This window comes from Amblyraja radiata, chromosome 7 (assembly GCF_010909765.2).
Source record: "Amblyraja radiata isolate CabotCenter1 chromosome 7, sAmbRad1.1.pri, whole genome shotgun sequence".
NCBI classification, from domain to species: Eukaryota; Metazoa; Chordata; class Chondrichthyes; order Rajiformes; family Rajidae; genus Amblyraja; species Amblyraja radiata.
The window spans coordinates 50,463,119-50,483,782 of record NC_045962.1 but is presented as its reverse complement, the minus strand read 5'-3'; the positions used below and the strand labels follow the sequence as shown (position 1 = coordinate 50,483,782).

Genomic DNA, 20,664 nt, shown 5'->3' with positions numbered 1-20,664 from the left:
CATCCAGATAAGTACTCAAGCTGATCACCGCTTCTGAAATTTTCATTGGTTGGGGGTACATACAGTGAAGGGTGGCACTAATGTGTGGAAAAACAAAGCCATATTAACAGAATAGACCAAGTGACAAACTGAATTCACATCGGTGTGGTGTAATGGTTGCCATGGATATGGCAGGCTGAAGGGACTTTTTCTAAGTTGTATGATCAAAATATAATCGCAACAACATCCCAAAGTATTCTCGCCAGTAAAATTCTAATGCAGAAATTTAACGTTTTCTAGTTTGCTGGTTGATTTAATTCCAAAATCACACTGTAAAATATTGCCTGTTTTTCTGTGCTGGTTGGGACCTGTGCTATTGATTCCCAAGCAGCCACTTATGTTTAGAATCCTTTGGCTGTTGAATATGGAAGCGACAGTCTAGATAAATGAATGATGTTGAGCAGTCTTTGGGGAGGTATGTATAACCATTCATAATTAATGAGTTAATAAAATGCAGATGTCACCAATCTTGTTTACTATAATTACCAGAATGATAGAAAAAGGCATCGCGAAACATAGTGGCAGAAGCATAGTGGGAACTTGGCATGTTTTTCCCTGAGCCAGGTTCGGCAAGGTAATTCTAGCGGTGACGTGTTAATCATTCCCAACCTTAACCAGAAGAAGTCTCAGTGGGTGTAAACCCTGGTGGGCTGCCATGCACAGACATTCCCAGTTCTTTGATTGGAACAGCATAGTGGCGCAGTTGGTAGAGTTGCTGCCTTACAGCGCCAGAAACCCAGTCGATCTTGAACTCAGGTGCGATCTGTGTGAAGTTTGCACGTTCTCCCTGTGACAGCATGGGTTTCCTCCGGGTTGTCCAGTTTCCTCCCACATCCCAAACACGTGTGGGTTTGTAGGTTAATTGGCCTCTGTAAATTAACCCAGAGTGTGTAGAAAATGGATGAGAAAGCGAAATATTGAGAGGGGGTGATTGATGGTCAGCGTGGGTCGAAGGGCCTATTTCCAGGGATGGTGGGAGATGCGGTGGGATTGTGCAGTGGTGGACAGCGGGTGGCCTGGGGTTGTGTAGTGCGGCAGGTAGGTGGGCATCTACTCAGGAGTTGGCACTGGCAGGCTGTTGTCAGAAATGGGGAAATATGTGCTTAGATGTGTGTCATGGCCAGACAGCAGAAGACCATACACAGGATCAGTGAGTGACTGAACATTTTCAAGGGGTTTTTGTGATGATCAAATTTTACATTGTCCTTAGAAATGAATCATTTGATGAGGTAAACCACAATTCACCATTCTAGATTATGATACTTCCAATAGTATGTTGTTTTACTGAACTAAGACCTTTTAAAACTGTGGTTTCCACATCGGCCTCCTTGGAATTCACAGAATATGAGTGGAAACAAGTGTACCTCAGTCCCAAGGAATTGCCTGGGAAGAGCTGGGATTTGGTTCCTAAAATCCCTGTCTCACGGTGCGAGTCGACCCACGAGTGACCCTGAGTTTAAAACAAATTAAACTTGTGGTAATCACGTACAATTAACGTAGCGGGAACGTCGGAACTCGTGGACGCAACATAGCGACTCGTGGCACTAATGGCAGGTACCCGGGAAACTTGTTAACTCGTGAAAAACTTTAAACATGTTTAAAGATTTCCACGAGTCAAATTTACTCTTGAAGTTAAAATTTGAAAAATTTAAACTCGTTGTAAGAACGTCGTAGCCCGTGAGTTTACCGTAGTGATTCGTGAGTCTACCGTGGGCACTCTTTAACTCAGCGGGCAGGCAGCATCTCTGGAGAGAAGGAATGGGTCACGGGATGACGTTTCCAAATTTCTGCTGCGTCTTTGTGTTACTCCAGCACCGTGTGTTCACTTTTTGTCAACCAGCATTTGCCCTTTCTTGTGTATGACATTATTTGTATCCGTGGCAGTTGATTGTCGCTCCCTTCAGTTTCCCAGTTTTTTTAAGTTCTGAAATTGAATAACTTTCAATACTGAATCAGAATATATGAGATGCTGTCCAGCTCCTCTATTTGATACTTAAAACAGGCCTTCATTCACGGTTGGCTCAAGAGTAACTCAGGAGAGGAACTTGATAACTCGGGAGAGGAACTTGGTACATCGCAGAAATGAGAAGTAAACGGCAAACTTAGACATACACGTGGGAACACGTTTAAACTCGTGAACATAAACTTGGAATCTCGTAGACAACCACGAGTGTGATTTTTTCTTTCACTCGAGATCGCTCGTGGCTGGACTCGCACCGTGAGACAGGGCCATAAGGCTGCAGGCATGAGACAAAATCCAGCCCTTCAATGTTTCATGCAACAAGTGCGCTGAGGCACCAGCTGAAGAGCTCAGTTTAACATCCTGAATTCTAGTGCTGCAGCCATTCAAAATGATGTAGATTCGTTGCTCCCTTACTGGATTCTATTAGCTCATTAAGGATCACAAATAACATTCATCATAGCAAAACCTGTTGGCGAGGTGAAAGAATCACAGCTGGAAAACAAATACAAATCAATAATATTAACACTGCAGCAATTAAAGCTGGACTGATGAACTGCCCATTGCCGAGCTGGCTCCAGAACACGGTAGCCAATCGTTGGAACCTCCACAAGTTTGCCTCTCCGCCAAGCCTTCACTCTGAAGATTGACAGGCCCAATATCCATCCCTTAAGCCAGATTCTATTCACAAATAAATGTCCACCAGGGAGAGCTGAATCACAAAACTGATCACAAAGGGAGAGGCAACGGTACTTTATGACACTGGGGCCGAGTCAGTTTCTTTAATAGCTGAATGAAGTATGTCAATTTTGACTCTTGAGCAAGGAAACTTCAGCTGACATTCCCAACCTTAGGGATGAAATCCCAATTTTTCAATCTACCTCATTGTGTACCTTGCACTTTTTCAAAATCTAAACTTTCCCAGTAACTAAAACTTTATTCTGCACTCAAATTATTGTCTCTTTTTGTACTACGTTATGTACTTGTGTATGACATGATGTGCCTCATGAGCACATAAAACAGGTTTCTCAGTCCATCTTGGTATACGTGACAATAATATGCCAATACCAATACCAGGCGAGAACCGAGGCAGTGCTACACGCTGCATTGTCACAAGCACAGCCTTTACAGCAAGACGATAAACTTACGGCCGTCTCAAATGGAAATAAATGGTTGTATGGAAAGAGTCGAAGAACAGGAGTCATCACATTGGGTAGACACAAAATGCTGGAGTAACTCAGTGGGACAGGCAGCATCTCTGGAGAGAAGGAATGAGTGACATTTTGGGTCAAGACCCTTCTTCAGACTGATGTCAGGGGAGTGGGCAGGACAGAGATAGAATGTAGTCTGAAACAATAAGACTGGTCGGAGAACTGGGAAGGGGGAGGGGATGGAGAGAGAGGGAAAGCAAGGGCTACTTGAAGTTAGAGAAGTCAAATGTTCATACCGCTGGGGTGTAAGCTACCCAAGCGAAATATGAGGTGCTATTCCTCCAATTTGTGCTGGGCCTCACTCTGACAATGGAAGAAGCCCAGGGCAGAAAGGTCAGATTGGTAATGGGAGGGGGAGTTAAAGTGCTGAGCAACCGGGAGATCAGGTTGGTTAAGGCGGACTGTGCGGAAGTCTTCGGCGAAACGATCGCCGAGCCTGCGCTTGGTCTCGCAGATGTCCAGGAGTTGATACCTGGAACAGGAGTCATCACATTGGGTCCTGACTAATATTCATCCCCAACAAACGAACAAGTACGGTCAGAAAGCTGTTAAAGTTACTCAAATAAAAATCCAAAGAGTTGGTCTAATGACCTGAACACAATTCACAACTAGTGGGAAACTTAAATTTGGTTAATCTGCAATAAAAAGGCAGCACCATTAAAAGGTATCATAAAACTACCAGACTGCTGATAAATCTTCTCGTTTACTTACTTCTTTAGAGAAGACATGTATCGACCTCACGAGCAATAATTCCAAAACTGTCCGAGTAATAGACCACCCAATGTCTGCCACTACACCACCCAGTCCACGCATCACCACCGACCACCGCACTACTCCCCCCCCACCCCCTTCCGTCAACTACATATCTCCAACCCACCCTTCACCCACTATACAACCCCAGTCCACTCCCTAACATCCAATACAAAGTCACAACCCACCCACCTACCATTCATTGCACAAACTTCCTTGGGTTATGTTCATTGCCTGTAGAATTTTCAATGTTGAGTTGTCTCTCTGCCTGTGGCACAGTGTACAGGGATCAAGGCAACACGATCTTCAGGGGCGGTGAGATCATAAGATGTTGGTCATTGCTGCAAGATACCTCATGTCTGTCAGTTTCCAGTCTGGACTCATACATCTTGATATATGTCGAGCTCTGAAAACCTTCCTCCCTACCGGAATTGCTTTTGTAAACTTCTCGTGTTGTACCTATATATACTTTTGAAATCTCCTCAGAATGTTAACTTGAAAGTTGCGTCATTTAAAGAGGGAATTGATGTTGCCTTGACTGATAGAATTCTGACAGAAGTCGTTAGGATTTAGAGAAAGCTGATGTAGCTCTAACCTGTTTCCAGGTTTGATGTTCAACACCACAAAGAATAATCATCACCAAATCCAGCAAATAAAATTCTGGAGGGACTCCTCCAGTCCATATTCAGTCCCGAGAATATGTAACTGTCATCTAGGTTTAATAGTGGGGGGAATGTGACATAGTCTCTTTTGAGAGGAAGAGATGTAAGTTGAGAAAGGAAGAGAAAGATATGGCCATCACTGAAGGGAGGCCTTGTAAAGCAGCAATTATAAGTTGTTTTGCTCGGGAGAAAATTAATGCTCAGCATGACAATATTAATTGTTTCCCTCATTCCATTTCGAATCCCCTGTTCCTGTCATTTCGGATTGAGATGACCTGTTGGTACATTGAGGAAGCAGGTGAGGGATGAAAGGAAGACTCTTGGCTATCCATACATATTGCTGGTGACAAGGAAAACTGAATGTCTTTTGGGAAGTTTTGTAGATTTCATTTGGCCAAAGGACCTATTTTTGTGCAGCACAACTCTACGATTCAATAAATCCCAAGATCTAAAGCAACTACAAATAATTCTTTTCAGAATCCTTGGAAACATAAACAGGGTACGGTCTTGTGTTTCTTTCACTCTCTGCGTTCTTGAAGATGGGAGAATTGGAAATATCACTTTGAGAAATGTAACTCCAAGGTATATAAACACAGCAGGAGTACATTTGAGAAACTACTTATGAGGCCGAGGATTAGTGATAACTAGATCAAGTGGAACCAGTTGGGCCCTGTCCCCCAACGCAATAATCCACCACTCACCCCGTTCCCCCAACGCAACCCGTTTCCACCACTCACCCGTTCCCTCAATGCAATATTTCACCACTCACCCATAGCCCCTACAGGAGGCCTGGTCCCCCAACGCAACCCGTCGGCGCTCCCTGAAGTCAATCAATCCTTCCCACTTGGGAGGGGGCTGTCGGCTCTTCCCAGAGCGAATGAATGGATTCAACTTTTGGGTCGGCGTCGGCGCTTCCTGGAGCCAATCAATCATTCTCATGTGTTGGGGGGCGGGGGGGGGGTGGGGGGTTGGTCGGCGCTTCCCGGAGCCAATCAATGGACTCGACTTTTGAGTCGGCGTCGGCGCTCCGTGGAGCCAATAAATCCTTTCCCTGTGATTCTGCTAATGGTGATGCTGCTGCTTAATGATTGGGCCATCAATGCCAGAGAGGGGAATCGCCAAAATTCTGCCTCTCAAAATTCTGTGGGCTGTGGGTAAAATTTGTGAAGTCTTGGCTGCCGTTACCATTGGCAACGGTGTGGGCTTGAAGACTTCATGGGCAGGTCCCATTGTGATGTAATTGTTGGACTCGGCAGTCTATGTAAATGAGATGCCATTGTGATTGGTGGACTGTAAGATGGCAATGAGACATCATCACTGGAAGCTGCTGGCAGACTGCAGTTATTATTTTCAAAGGCTTTTTAAAAAACTTCCTAATCATTAATAACGTGAAATATAGCATCAAATCTGAAGGGAAGCTGATTATGGCGTTGACCGGAAAAATGTGAGTAAGAATCTGAAAAATAGGTCAGCGTTTTGACAAAGACACACACACACACACACACACACACACACACACACACACACACACACACACACACACACACACTATAAGAATATAGAGATGGAAACCTTCCCATCACAATGTCACATTGTTTCCCATTGCATTTCTGCAGGAATCGCTCATGATCGTATAACGGAAGAGGGACCAGGATGGGAGAGAGATATTACTGTAGTGAATTGTTAAAGTCAGACTGTAGAGGTGACACAGTTAGTAGAGCCGCTGCATCAGCCCCAGAGACCTGGGTTCAAACCTGACCCCTGGCGCTGTCAGCGTGGAGTTTTTAAGCTTTCCCTGTTGCATGGGGTTCCTCAGTGCTCTGTTTTCCTCCCACATCCCAAGGGCGTGCAGGTTGGTACATTAATGGTTGCTGTAAATCTCCCCAGTGTGTGGGTGAGTGGTGGAATCTGGCAGGGGTTGATACGAATGTGGTAGAATAAAATGAGATTAAGGTAAGATTAGTGTTAAAAGGTGGTGGATGGTTGGTCTGAACTTGGTGGAAGGTGGGTCTACATACTGTATCTCTCGAGGACACTTTGTGAAGTGAATAAGCTGTAAAGCATTGCCTTGCAAGAGAAGAGATTTGAAGTAGAGGGATGAGACCCACAGGGTGGCTTTGAACAGCACAGGGAGGAGAAGTTGGGCACAGGAGGGCTGAGTTTCATTGAGAACTCAATTCAGGCCTCCAGTCCCTGTTCTTCAGGGTCCACCTAACTGCAGTACCAGGCTGTCAGGTAGAAGAGGCAGTAAGTGCTGGTAAATGCACAGGTAAACCTTGCTCAGCTTCATAGTGTCCATGCATGTGTCATTGGTGAAGCAGCAGGTCACAGTGAAAACCAATTAGATTGTCTGCATTCAAAGAGTTCATCCATTTACAGTAGCTAGCCTCAGTTACAATTTTCACGTGGATAAAATAAATAAAATGAATAACGTTTGAATGGGCAGTAGTAAATGTGGGATGTCTGCTTAAAAGAGCAAAGGATCTAGAAATGACTTTTGATCATGTTCTGAAGTCATCCAAAGTCTTTATCAGCCTGTTCATCTGCTGTCCATCAGAAATAATTTCTGTTCTCTCCCTTTAAATACATCTTATTCTCCAGCTGTTGAAAGTGGGAAGATGTTTAGTCTAGCCCAATCATTTGCAGGGCATTGCTCTAAAAATATATTGTGCAGATCATGCATATCAAACATAACATATCATTAAACCTCTCTGTCCCATTCTTTTGCCAGCCATGTTTCTTAAAATATAGAAAGGAGAGCTGCCAGAATTACTCAGTGGGTCAAGCAGCACCCGTGGATGGAAATGGACCGACAAAGTTTCATGGAGAGAAATGGTCGAGTGATGACCCCTCTAACACACTTGATCTCCTCCTGCAACTCTCTTTTTCGTTGTTTCAGATTCCAGCAGTCTCTAGTGGCTTTAAAGTTGTTTAAAGTTCAAGCAAACCAGTGATCTCACCCAAACAACAGGCAAAGCCCCAATCAAACTACCTGGTGACAGAATGGATTATATTAATGTCACAGTACCAGTGTACCTAATGACATCCCAGTGGTGGGAAGGAACAAATGCAGTGTTGGGGTTGCAATGAGCAGGAGTGCCCACCAGGTGGCAGCCTTGCTGAACCCACAGTATTTCTTGGGTAGGAAGGAACTGCAGATGCTGGTTTAAACCAAAGATAGACTGAAAAAGCTGGAGTAACTCAGCGGGACAGGCAGCATCTCTGGAGGGAAGAGATGGGTGACGTTTTGGGTCGAGACCCTTCTTTAGACCCACAGAATCCAGTTTAGAGATAAGGGAAACGAGAGATACAGGCGATGATGTAGAGAGTTGTGGATCTCATTGACAGCCTGGGATGATTGCAGAGATTGGGAGGTCTGCTCAGGAAAGTCAAAATAAAGGAAACCTGGCTTCAAATACACAATGTGCGTACTCAATGAATAAATGCCAGGAATGTGGCTGAATCTACTCAGCTATGGTGGGTGTTGCTGTAACATAATGCGAGCTGGGGGGAATTTGCTTGATGAAATGAAATGAAAACTGGCATGATGGAAAGCAGAGTTTGTGTGACAATACATGTTAATTTGGCATACTGGCACCTTTAAAAAGTTAAACGCCGTTATTTAATTTTTGCGGCCACGTTTCATGCAATCTTATCAAAGGTTCGGCCGTTTTTTTAGTCCACGAAAGTAGAACGGAAAAAGGCTTTTTGGCCCATAATATCTCTGCTGAACATTATGTCAAATTAAACCATATCCCTCCATTTTCTGCATATCTGCATGCCTATCTGAAGGCCTCTGAAACTCCCTATTGCATCTGCTTCTGCCACCACCCATGGCAGCTCGTTCCAGGCACCCACCAATCTCTATGCAAAATAATCTTGCTCAGCACATCTCCTTTAAACTATGCCCCTTTCATCTTTATGCCACTAGTCTTTGACATTTTTGTCTTGGAGGAAAAAGATTCTGACTGTTTATTGAATGTTCTGAATGTTCTTCAGGTCCATCCTAGGAGTCAGTTTCATTCAGAATCCAGTACTTTTCTAGATTAGTTTCCTATCTAATCAGATAAACTAATTACATTATCTGTGTTTCTCATAATGTTATAAAGTTCTATCAGGTCTCTCCTAATCATGTATCTGTACACTGTGGATGGCTCTATGGTAATCATGTATAGTCTTTCCACTTACTGGATAGCACACAGCAAAACTGGATAGCACACAACATTTTCACTGTATCTCAGTACACGTGACAATAAAGTAAACTGACCTAAGAAGTCTGTCCAACCTCTCCTTATACCTAATATCCTCTAATCCAGGCAGCATTGGTCTGATCTTGCATTCTGGTAAATCTCCTCTGCACCATCACCAAAGCCTCCATATCTTTTTTCTAAAAAGCACTGATGGTAAGGAAGGTACAACAAGGACAAAAAACTGGAAACTTTTTTTCCCCCTCCTGTCATTCCTCAGTTCCTTTCTTAATGGGATTTGTTGTTCTCTTGATATCTTTGTTTAATCAATAAATAAATGATTCCATGGTGACAACAGTATTGAGATTGTCTGTTGAAATATTTGTTGCCTGTGTCCTGAGCTGTAATCAATGGTGAGACTAATTGATTTGCCTCGGTAAACTTGAAAGAGTGCGAGCAGATTTTTAGCTGGCAGTTTCGACTGAAGATTTTCATGGACACAGAAATGTAAATCTGACCTTATGCAAGATGAGTGACTGTGGTGCCAGTTTGTAGGTCAGTCTCTTGCTTGATGTAAGGTTGTCCAATAGAACTCAAAGCTTGGCAAGGCATGCCTAACAGCTTGCATACAACTTTCCAAATGACTGTTTCTCCCCATACTCTCCTTATTGCTCCCAATCTCCGCATATTCTGGACCCGCTCCATTCTCTGTATACCCTGCAGAATGACATTATGCGTGATATATTTTGTTGTTCGTTTCAAAATAAGTCAAAATTGCTTTTTACATTCTGTTGATTCAACATGAGTCAAGAGTGTTTTATTGTCATATGTCCCAGATAGAACAATGAAATTCTTACTTGCTGCAGCACAACAGAATATGCAAACATAGTATGATATGACAAACGAGAGAGAGAAAAGTAAAGCCCTGTGTGTGTGTGTGTGTGTGTGTGTGTATATACACACACACTCATACACACATACTCAAAAAACAAACAGAACAATGCAACAATAATAATAATAGTCTATTGTAGTTCAGAGCCTATATGAGGTTGTAGTGTTTAATAGCCTGATGGCTGTAGGGAAGAAGCTGTTCCTGAACCTGGACGTTACGGTTTTCAGGCTCCTGTACCTTCTTCCCGATGGCAGTGGTGAATTGAGTGCAAGGCCAGCATGGTGCGGGTATTTGATAATGTTGGCTGCCTTTTTGAGGAATGAAATCGTTGGAATGGGGAAAACTCCTAGCTATCCTTTTGAACATGATGAACTGCAGTATATTAAAAGTCCCAGAGTCGGCACAAAGACTGCCTCGATTGTTGACGGCATGGTTTAGTCCTGCAATTGTCAGATTTTTGAACTGCTTTACTGGTGCGCCCTTTTCCACTAATTGAGAAATCAAAAAGCTGGAGTGTTTTAGTGCAAAGGTGTCAAGTTGAGGTTGTCTGAAATTGAGAATAGGAATCCCTTGCATTTGTCAGTGAAATTAAAAAAAACAGCAGATGTAGGAATTCTGTAGTGAAAACCGAAAATGCTGGAAACACTCAGTATGTCGGGCAGCATCTGTGGAATAAAAAACGGCTAACATTTCAGGTCCGGGTCATGCGTCAGAACTGGGAAAATAGAAAAGCAAGTTAGTTTTAAAACAAGTTTGTCATGGACAACGAAGCTTGATATGACCTTAATTTCTCTTTAGCAACATATCGTAGTCTCCTCATATCATTGATCTATCCATCCCCTCCCTCCACCTTCTGTGCTACCAAGATCTGTTATTTTTTAGCTTACCCAGTCTTGATGAAGTATCTTTCATCTGAAACATTAACTGTTTTCCTCCCCACAGACACTGCCTGACCAGCTGTGTGTTTCCAACATTTTCTGTTTTCATATCCCATTACTGTAGATTGCATGCCACAGCATACTCTATTGATTTAACGGTAGAGAATTTAAAAAAAGAATCTAAGGGCTATGAATGAATGAATGACCTATATAATTTGAACTTGGATACTATATATCCTGCAAAGGGCGAATACAATCACTAGAAATACCAATCTGCATTTAACACGGCAATAAATCCCAGGAATGAAAATTTGACATCGAGCCACATAAATAGATACGAGAAAAGGACCCGAACCTTTACCACGCGACAGGGGTTAAGGAACATGTTATATTGAAATCCAGAATAAATCCAAGCCTCCCTCGGGCAATCCTTTCAGCAGGCAAAGCCAGACAATGTTTTGCAGTGAAGCCCAAGGTCCACAGTGAGACCCTGTGTGTCATCAGTTTGGGTGGTGGGGGTCACAGAGGGAGAGGACCATAAAGTGAACTTTCCCCACAAAGTCATGTCAGTGAGTGACTGATTGTCAATGGATCTGAATGTTTCAGGCATTCAAAACAATTAAAAAACAATAACAAATTATTAAGAGTTATAGTGAGTTGCAGCACACAAACAATGCATTCAGTCTACTTAGTCGAAGCCAAACATCAACCACCCTTGTATACCAATCCCAGCAATCTCAATTTTTATTCTCCCACATTCTCCTTCAACTCCCCCAGATTCCACCATTCATCCACACACTCAAGGCAAGTTACAGCAACCAATTAACCAACTAGCCCATACATCTTTGGGATGTGGGACGAAATCGGAGTACCTGGAAAACCCATGCAGTCACAGGGAAATCGTGCAAACTCCACACAGCCAGCACCCAAAGACAGGCATGAACCTGGATCTCCGATACTGGGAAGGAATAATAATAATAATAATAATAACTTTATTTATAAAGCACTTTAAACAACTACAGTTGCCACAAAGTGCTGTACATGAGAACTCATGAACAAAAAGCTATTACAAACAATTAAAAACCATTAAAAACCGTAAAACGAAGGACTATAAAAAACACACTAAAAATTAAAAGACATTAAAAGCACTAAAAACAGGAGCAATGCCTCAGCCAGTGTCGAAAGCCAAAGAATAAAAATGTGTTTTTAGGGAGGATTTGAAGATGGACAGTGAGGGGGCCTGTCTGATGTGCAGCGGCAAGGTGTTCCAGAGTGCCGGAGCAGCAACAGAAAAGGCTCTATCCCCTCTGAGCTTCCGCTTAGACCTTGGTACCTCAAGGAGCAGCTGATCAGCTGACCTGAGGCACCGGGCAGGAGCATATAGGTGGAGCAGCTCAGAGAGGTAAGGCGGGGCGAGCCCATTCAACGATTTAAAAACAAATAAAAGAATTTTGAAATGAACTCGAAAGTGCACTGGGAGCCAGTGTAGGGAGGCCAAAATTGGCGTAATGTGCTCCCTCTTTCGAGTTCCAGTCAAAAGGTGAGCGGCAGCATTTTGAACAAGCTGGAGACGAGCCAATGAAGCTTGTGCGACTCCAGAGTAGAGTGCGTTACAGTAATCCAGCCTAGATGTAATAAAGGCATGGATTACTGTTTCAAAATGCTCCCGCTCGAGAATGGGCTTCACCTTTGCCAGCTTCCTTAGGTGAAAGAAGCTGGACTTAACCACCGCGCCTATTTGTTTATCTAGTTTAATATCACCGTCCATCCTAAAACCCAGGTTCAAGACGGTTGGCTTTACAGACAATGCCAGTGGACCCAAGTCAACAAAGGGAGGTTCACGGCAGCCATTGGGGCCAAACAAAATCACCTCTGTCTTCTCTTCATTAAGTCCCAGAAAGTTTAAGGCCATCCAGGACTTAATGTCCTCAAGTTTAAGGCCATCCAGGACTTAATACAATACAATTCAATTTATTGTCATTTGGACCCCTTGAGGTCCAAACGAATGCCGTTTCTGCAGCCATACATTACAAACAAATAGACCCAAGACACAACATAATTTACATAAACATCCATCACATTGCTGTGATGGAAGGCCAAAAAAACTTCTCTCTCCACTGCACTCTCCCCCCCGATGTCAGAGTCAAAGTCAAAGTCAAAGCCCCCGGCGGGCGATGGCGATTGTCTCGTGGCCATTAAGCCACGCCGGGTAATGCAAGGTCGCGCACCGGGTCTTGGTGTTAGAGCCCCCGGCGCGCGCTCGCAAACTCCCGCGGCCATTCCAAGCCGCGCGGGGCGGTGATGTAAGGCCCCGCTCCAGGAGCTCTTCAACCCCGCAACTCGGGCGGGAGAAGTCGCCGCTGCGGAAGCCCCGAAAAGCGGTCTCCCTCCAGGGACCCGCGGGCTCCCGGTGTTACCGTCCGCCAAACCCGCAGTTGCAGCCACCGAATCTCCGGGGGTCGGGCCGCAGCAGCATCCACCACAGCTCCACCCGCTCTGGACTCGGCCAGCTCCGTGACGGTGAGGTGAGTAGTCAGCACCACAGCACCCGGTCTTCCTGTTGGAGGCCGCTCCTCGTTGCAGCCCCAACGACAACGGAGACCCGACAAAGAAAAGGTTGGGTCTCCCGTGCAGGGAGAGATTTAAAAGTTACCCCCAACCCCCCCACACCACCCCCACCCCCCCACACACATACCCCAACAAAAATAACAAAAACTACATAAAAACATAGACATAAAATAATAAAAACGCAGACGGACTGCAGAGGCCGCTGCTGACGAGAGCCGCGCCGCCTACCGGAAACCTTATCTTGAGGAATGTCCTCAAGACAAGACAGAAGTGATTTTGGAGAATAGTCGTCTTCTTTCCAGAATAGCGTTATGAACTGTGTCACAATCACAGTCACAATAATACTTTATTAGGCAATTATGTTTTGCAACATACGAGCTAACTATCTTAAAACAAAAAAACAATTAAAACCTATTGCTACTTAACTATCTTTGTTATCACTGTGCTAACTATCTTAAAACAAAAAAAACAATTAAAACCTATTACTACTTAAAGCTGCTTTAAAATGCTTATACTGTGTAAGAATCCAAATACTGTACTTTCCCCTGCAAAATCTTGTCGTCGAACATCTGTGATTCAATGTCTTCAGTTCTTCAATGTCCTAGGAGTCAGTTTAATTCAGAATCCAGTACTTTTCCAGATTAGTTTCCAATCCAATTGGGTAAACTAATTGAAGCTCCAAGTAAAATAGCAACTTGTATTTATACAGGTTTACACAATCGAAGGCATATTTGCTTTCACAATCTTTCATTTCAAATAATGTGTTGAAATATTCTGAGCAGGTACAATTGCATTTCTATGGTACATCACGAGCTGAAGCTCCAGTTGTCACACATTATAAGAAAGGTGGGGAGACTTTTCAAAGAGCACAGTGTAGTGGCCATTTGGCTTAATTTTGTGTGTCATGAAAATGCCGTGTGTCACTAGGTTAATGTTGTATTGGAGAATATTAGCCAAAAGAAGAGGGTGGACAAACTTGGATTGTTTTCTCTGGAACTTCAGAGGCTGAGAGGCAACCTGACAGAAGTATATAAAACTATGAGTGGCATAGATAGAGTAAATGGAGATAGAATAAATGGTCAGTCTTTACTCGAGGGCATAGACAATAGACAATAGGTGCAGGAGTAGGTCATTCGGCCCTTCGAGCCAGCACCGCCATTCAATTTGATCATGGCTGATCATCCCCAATCAGTACCCCGTTCCTGCCTTCTCCCCATATCCCCTGACTCCGCTATCTTGAAGAGCCCTATCTAGCTCTCTCTTGAACCGGCCTCCACCGCCCTCTGAGGCAGAGAATTCCACAGACTCACAACTCTCGGTGTGAAAAAGTGTTTCCTCGTCTCCGTTCTAAATGGCTTACCCCTTATTCTTAAACTGTGGCCCCTGGTTCTGGACTTCCCCCAACATCGGGAACATGTTTCCTGCCTCTAGCGTGTCCAAACCCTTAATATAATAACCTTTAATATAATAAAGCATAGCTTTAAGGTAAGAGGGAGGAATTTTAGGAGATATGCAAGGCAAGTTTTTTTTTATAGAGTGGCAGGTGCCTGGTAGGTTCTGCCAGGGGAAGTGGGAGAAACATACAATAGTAACATATTAGAGGAACTTTGACAGATACATGAACCGGCAGAGAACAATTACCACCATGTGCGTGCAGGTGGGATTAGTTAGATTGACATCATGGTTGGTACAGACATGTGGCTCAAAGGGCCTGTTCCTGTGCTGTGCCATTTTCTGTTCTATGTTCCAAAGAACAATGTGATAACAACCAAAATTATTTGTTGATAATAATTGAAGAATGAACATTGATTATTGACTGTGACGTCCACCTCTCTTTTTCTTTGTATCATATTATGGGATCTTCCATATGCACTCAGTGAGAGAGAGATGATGGTTTCAAGTCTTATGCATGCAACACTGCCTCCAACTTTCCATTGCCAGCCTGCATATTCTGCTCTAATCTCTGATCTTATTACTGTGAACTGCTTAATATCTATTTTTCTTTTCATTTTCTTCCTTGTTGCAACAGTTTCCCAAAAAATAGTAGCTACACGGAAGAAGCAGCAACTCTCCATTGGACCCTGCAAATCTTTGCCCAATTCTCCAAGCCACTCTTCCGTCTGCTCTGCACAAGTCTCCGCTGTTCACGTCAGTCAGGTAAGTGGTTGAAGATGTGGGAAGTGTTTCTCGAGATATTGACAGTATTCTCTAGGATGAGACACATATACCATGTCCACTGCGATCAGCATCCTCTCTGGGGTTTGAATGCAATGGGTCCCACTGACATGCTCACTGACATCCAGCAGCTAACATTGTTCCAGAGTGGCACCAGTATGCATCTTAAACCATACAAGACAACTTCCTTAACCCATACAGGACAACTTACTTCCTAAACCCATACAGAACATAGAAACATAGAAAATAGGTGCAGGAGTAGGCCATTCGGCTCTTCGAGCCTGCACCGCCATTCAATATGATCATGGCTGATCATCCAACTCAGTATCCTGTATCTGCCTTCTCTCCATACCCCCTGATCCCTTTAGCCACAAGGGCCACATCTAACTCCCTCGTAAATATAGCCAATGAACTGGCCTCAACTACCTTCTGTGGCAGAGAGTTCCAGAGATTCACCACTCTCTGTGTGAAAAATGTTTTTCTCATCTCGGTCCTAAAGGATTTCCCCTTTATCCTTAAACTGTGACCCCTTGTCCTGGACTTCCCCAACATCGGGAACAATCTTCCTGCATCTAGCCTGTCCAACCCCTTAAGAATTTTGTACATTTCTACCTTCTGTGGCAGAGAGTTCTGTGGCAGAGAACATCTTCCTCAACCCATACAGAACATCCTCCTTAAACCACACAGGCCAACTTACTTCCTTAGTCCATACAGAACAACTTCCTTAAACCACACGGGACAATTTATTTCCTAAAGTTACAGTGGAAACTATTTTAATTGTTTTCTTCTCTGTATTGTAGACAAGTAACGGTGGAGGGAGTTTAAGCGATTACTCCTCTTCTGTCCCTTCCACACCTAGCACAAGCCAAAAGGAGCTACGAATCGACATCCCTCAGACATCAAACACACCAACTCCAGTTCGAAAACAGTCCAAACGTCGTTCTAATATTTTTGCTGTAAGTATTCACCTCAATACATGGCTGTGCTTTGAAAAAATAAATAAATGGTTTTGAAATGGAACTCGGGTAACCATAAAATAAAATGCTTTCCAATTTATTTAACCATTAATACAAGGAACAAAATGCAATTCTTGGTTTGTTCACTCTTGGGTAGTTAATTATTTCTGTTTCCTGGGAAGTTAATGGTTGAATGACTTTTAAGGGCTCTTGGCCAGGTGGGCATGGGAAGGGTGTTTCATCTTGGTTGAGAATGTAGAACAAGGGCTCAGTGTTTAAAAATAATGAGCTGCCAATCTAAGACAGTTAAGGTGGTGTTTTTTTCTCTTTGAAACTCGAGTCTTGTGGACTGTCTCAAAGGACAGTAGAAGAAGAGTCTTCAAGGCAGAGGTAGATAGATTATTGATCAGCAAGGGGATTAAAGGTTACCACAGATTGATAGGATTGCAGAGGTGAGACCAGCAATTACATCATCCTCAATCCTATTAATTGGGGAAGCAGGCATAAGGAAGCACATACCATACTCCTGATTTGTATGTTTACGTGTACAGATGATGCCAACGGACAAAGAGACAAAATACCAAATTACTTCACCTCGCCAATTTATTGAATTGACTTTAAGACCAGCTGCAATTGTATGACCGTCAAACCTCGCTGAAAGACTTGCTTCTCTTCAGTATTTAGGGTTGGGCACTTGTCTTTAGTCATAAAACTGTTAAGGTAAAATGCCTTGCCACACAGAAGGATTATTGGGTGATATTCCAGCAATCTGCTTGTGCAACTCTACCTGTGCATAACCTTAAATTGCGGGTAAAGTGCCCATCCCTGGCCACAGAGATTTCCTGGTCCATTTCATCACGTTGCACGTGGCCAACTTTACCAGAAGCAACAAACAACCTGCTGGAGGAACTCAGTGGGTTGAGCAGCATCCGTGGAGGGAAATGGACAGTGAACGTTTCTCATCTGGACTGGTGAAGGGACCTGACCTGAAACATTGATATGCATTTCTCTTCACAGATGTTGCTCAGCAGATTATTTATTGCTCCAGATTCCAGCATCTGTATACAGTCTCTTGTGTCTCACCTTCGCCAGGCATTGCATTTTGATTTGCCTACATTAAGTGTACAGTTAAAAATAGCATAAGTCTTATATCCAAAATATTAACTTACCCTTTGACTTTATCACTGGAGCTTGAATAAGTATTTCCATGATTCTCTGTTTTTTAAGACTTGCTTCAAACAAAATTGTGGTTTGTGGTACTGCTGCAGTTCAGCGTATCTGCCAGCAGGTGCCCTCACTCAGCTGCAGAACAGTCAGCACTGTGTGAAACACGGAACACAGTCAACACTTCCCCACGGACACATTAATATTTGCTGCCCATTTTAATATCTGATCTTAGAGCGTGAATGTTGAAAATAGCCTGTCCTTAATGGAGAGGATTGTAGAAAAATATATAAATGAGCATTTAACATCTACTGAAAACTTGACAAACGAAATTCAGGTAATTTAACAAGCAAAATTAATGTTATAGTTCCAACACATTACAGCATTTAACACACGTCATAATTCACTGTGCCAAAACCAATGTTGTAAATTTACACTGTTGTAGCTTGAATTACACTGGTATGTACTTAAATTAGAGGGGAATTTAACTTCCCCTCACTAATTGAAGTAACATTTAAATACTAATTTGAAACGATTAGTTTATTTTGCTGTGTGGACGCATCTGCATTTTAAGGGTTGAACATTATGTGAATTCCAGGATATGATCAAAGAATGGTAAACCTATATATTTCATGCAAATGAATGGCACTGTGGTGAAATAGAAATGAAATGCACAACAAAGCATCAGGTGTGGTAGAGAAGTATTTTTCATGGTGAGGATTTTATGGCCGTTATAATGATATGTGAAGTTCTATTCTGTCTACTTCAGCCTTTCGAATTTTCAATGAATCTGCAAAGGATATCTGCCTGTGTGAATCTAGGTGGATGTGCCACAAATCATCATTGTGAAGTTGAGGTGACTGAGAGATCCATGAATAAAACGTGTTGACCAAGAGAACATAATAGTTGAACAATGATTACTCCATTGGTATATTAGTGCAGACACTGCCACTCAGACGGACTCCCTTACTGTGTGTGGGTGTCAATTGTGGATGAATAATAACTCTCAACCAATCCTTCAAGTCACAATGACAGAGTAATAACAATGTGGTCAGTTTCAGAGAGAAACAATCAGTTATGTATGCCTATTTAAAATGTAAATACACCATTGACATACTGAAAATCATTGACATGTTTTTGTTTTAGGGGAATTATGTAACTTTGATCAGGCTACCTTACCTGGTCCCCAGCTTTCCCAGTCCCTTCACTGTTCTGGAAACAGTTGCACACCTTTTTTGTCATCTTTGTTAACAAATTAGAACATTATTTCTTGAACTGGACCTCCAACCATGGTCCTGCCCCAGCCTCTAAGGATTTGACTAGTTCCAGGGTGACAATTGCAGGAGGAGATGATCCAAGATGGTGCCCAACCCAGATGACTTATCATGTATCTGTTTGCTGTAAATGGCTTGATCATGTAATGCTTTACGCTGATGGGTTAGCACGCAACAAAAGCTTTTCACTGTACCTCGCTCGGTACACATGACAATAAACTAAACTGAAATTGAAAGGTTGGTCCAACTTGGATTGACCCAGCAACAGTCATATCTTTGTCACTGGGTGCTCAAGGAAGTGTTTGCTGAGGGTATTTTACACAAGCAAACAGTGGGTAAAGCAGATCAGGAAAAATGGAATTTGGATTGGTGCTTTGCAAACATACACGTACTCAACATCATATTGGTTACGACTCTTCCTTGCATATTGAAGCAACATACACTCTGTATCAGCACAACCCTCTGTTAGTTGCACTCTGTAACAATACTAAGTTCCTTGACTTTGGTATTTTACATAGGTTTAAAGCTCTAGTTCCCAAGTTCAGGCCACGGACCAAAATTGGGCTCCAATGGAATGAAACCTGGCCATGAGGGGATCCAAATTTTGGAAGAATGGAATTTGTGGCAAAAATTGTTGAAATGGTAGATGTGCAGACTTGCAGTTGTTGTGCATGTTTCAGCATGCAAGGGGTATTCGGAGCATCATAATATTCATTATGTGTGTTTTATTTCATGCTTTAATTTTGTGATTAATAAGCTGCAAAGCCAAAATAAAATGGTTTGAAAACTCAATTAATTTTGATGGAATTATCAATTAATTTATGCTGTCTTAAAATATGGCAAGTCCAAATGTTTGATCATTTTTTGGCACGGATGAAAATATAGGAACCACTAGTTTAAAGCTTACTCACTCTTCACAGTTTAATACCCCTTTTAATCTATGAAAGCTAAAAATCAAAGTGTTTGTTAAGCTAATAATTCAAAGAATTTAAAACGCTGGCCCTCTTTCTTGTGCAGTTTAACATTTTTAGGATTGAATAATAAAGTGGTTGAAATTGTGTTAATCTGAGATAAAATTCATAGTCTAGAGCTCTCAATTCACATTGTTTCTTGCTACCTGAATCTGTACCACATTACAAGGGGCATTTTCTGTCTTTTAGTCTCGAAAAGGAAGTGATCTAGACAAAGAGAAGAAAAGTCTGGACACCAGGGCAGACAGTATTGGAAGTGGCAGAGCAATTCCAATTAAACAGGTAAGGTGCTGCTTCTCCCTTCTCCCCGCCACTTGTTTTAATTAGAAGCTTTGAACACCACAGTTTTGACACTGTCTCACCTCTTGTTTCTCTGTTTGTTTGATGCTTTCCATTTTGTTAATACAGAAGTCGCACACTTGACATCAATTAGCCAGGCCCTAAATGCGCTAAAGTAAAATCATTAGAGTAAGATGGTCACCACGCAGTGGGAAGTGTTAAGAACTGGGCCTAATTAATTGAAATCTGCAGACCCTATATGCATATGGAGTGCATCCAGCTTTGGCTGTTTCAAAGGCCAGCTTTGTGGGAGTGCTATGATCAGCACTGAACAGGCAAGAGCCTGAATCCAGCCCCTGTACAGATTTCTTGTGATCTTGCATGTCGTTTGATTTGGCCCAGTTTGCAGGAGGACATCTGAACACGACTTTCTCCATTCCCAAAGCAAAGGCAATTAGCACAGATAAGCCATGGCCTGGACACTGACTATTTGTTCTTGTTTGCAGATTTCCATTGGAGAGGGTTTAGCAGAACATAATCTTGTAATGTGCAAATTAACTTAAAGCAAACTTTATTTGCTTTAATATTAGAGCTGAAGAAACTTGCTTTTAACAGATGAGAGTGTGTTCTTTGTCTCAATATTGTGCATGCAGTCGAGCACAGGAGATACTTTCATGATTGTATGCTGGCTATATGGA

At 42.7% G+C, this 20,664-nt stretch overlaps 1 protein-coding gene across 6 annotated transcripts in view; it reads left to right on the top strand.

Moving 5' to 3' along the window:
* Positions 1 to 20,664, top strand: part of LOC116975392 (arf-GAP with GTPase, ANK repeat and PH domain-containing protein 1) — a 600,018-nt gene that overhangs the window by 307,472 nt on the left and 271,882 nt on the right. For all 6 annotated transcript variants that reach the window (XM_033024451.1, XM_033024453.1, XM_033024452.1 and 3 more), the window contains 3 exons: positions 15,177 to 15,304; positions 16,123 to 16,278; positions 19,877 to 19,969. In XM_033024451.1, coding sequence (XP_032880342.1) covers positions 15,177 to 15,304; positions 16,123 to 16,278; positions 19,877 to 19,969 — 377 coding nt within the window. The remainder of the gene's footprint in view (positions 1 to 15,176; positions 15,305 to 16,122; positions 16,279 to 19,876; positions 19,970 to 20,664) is intronic.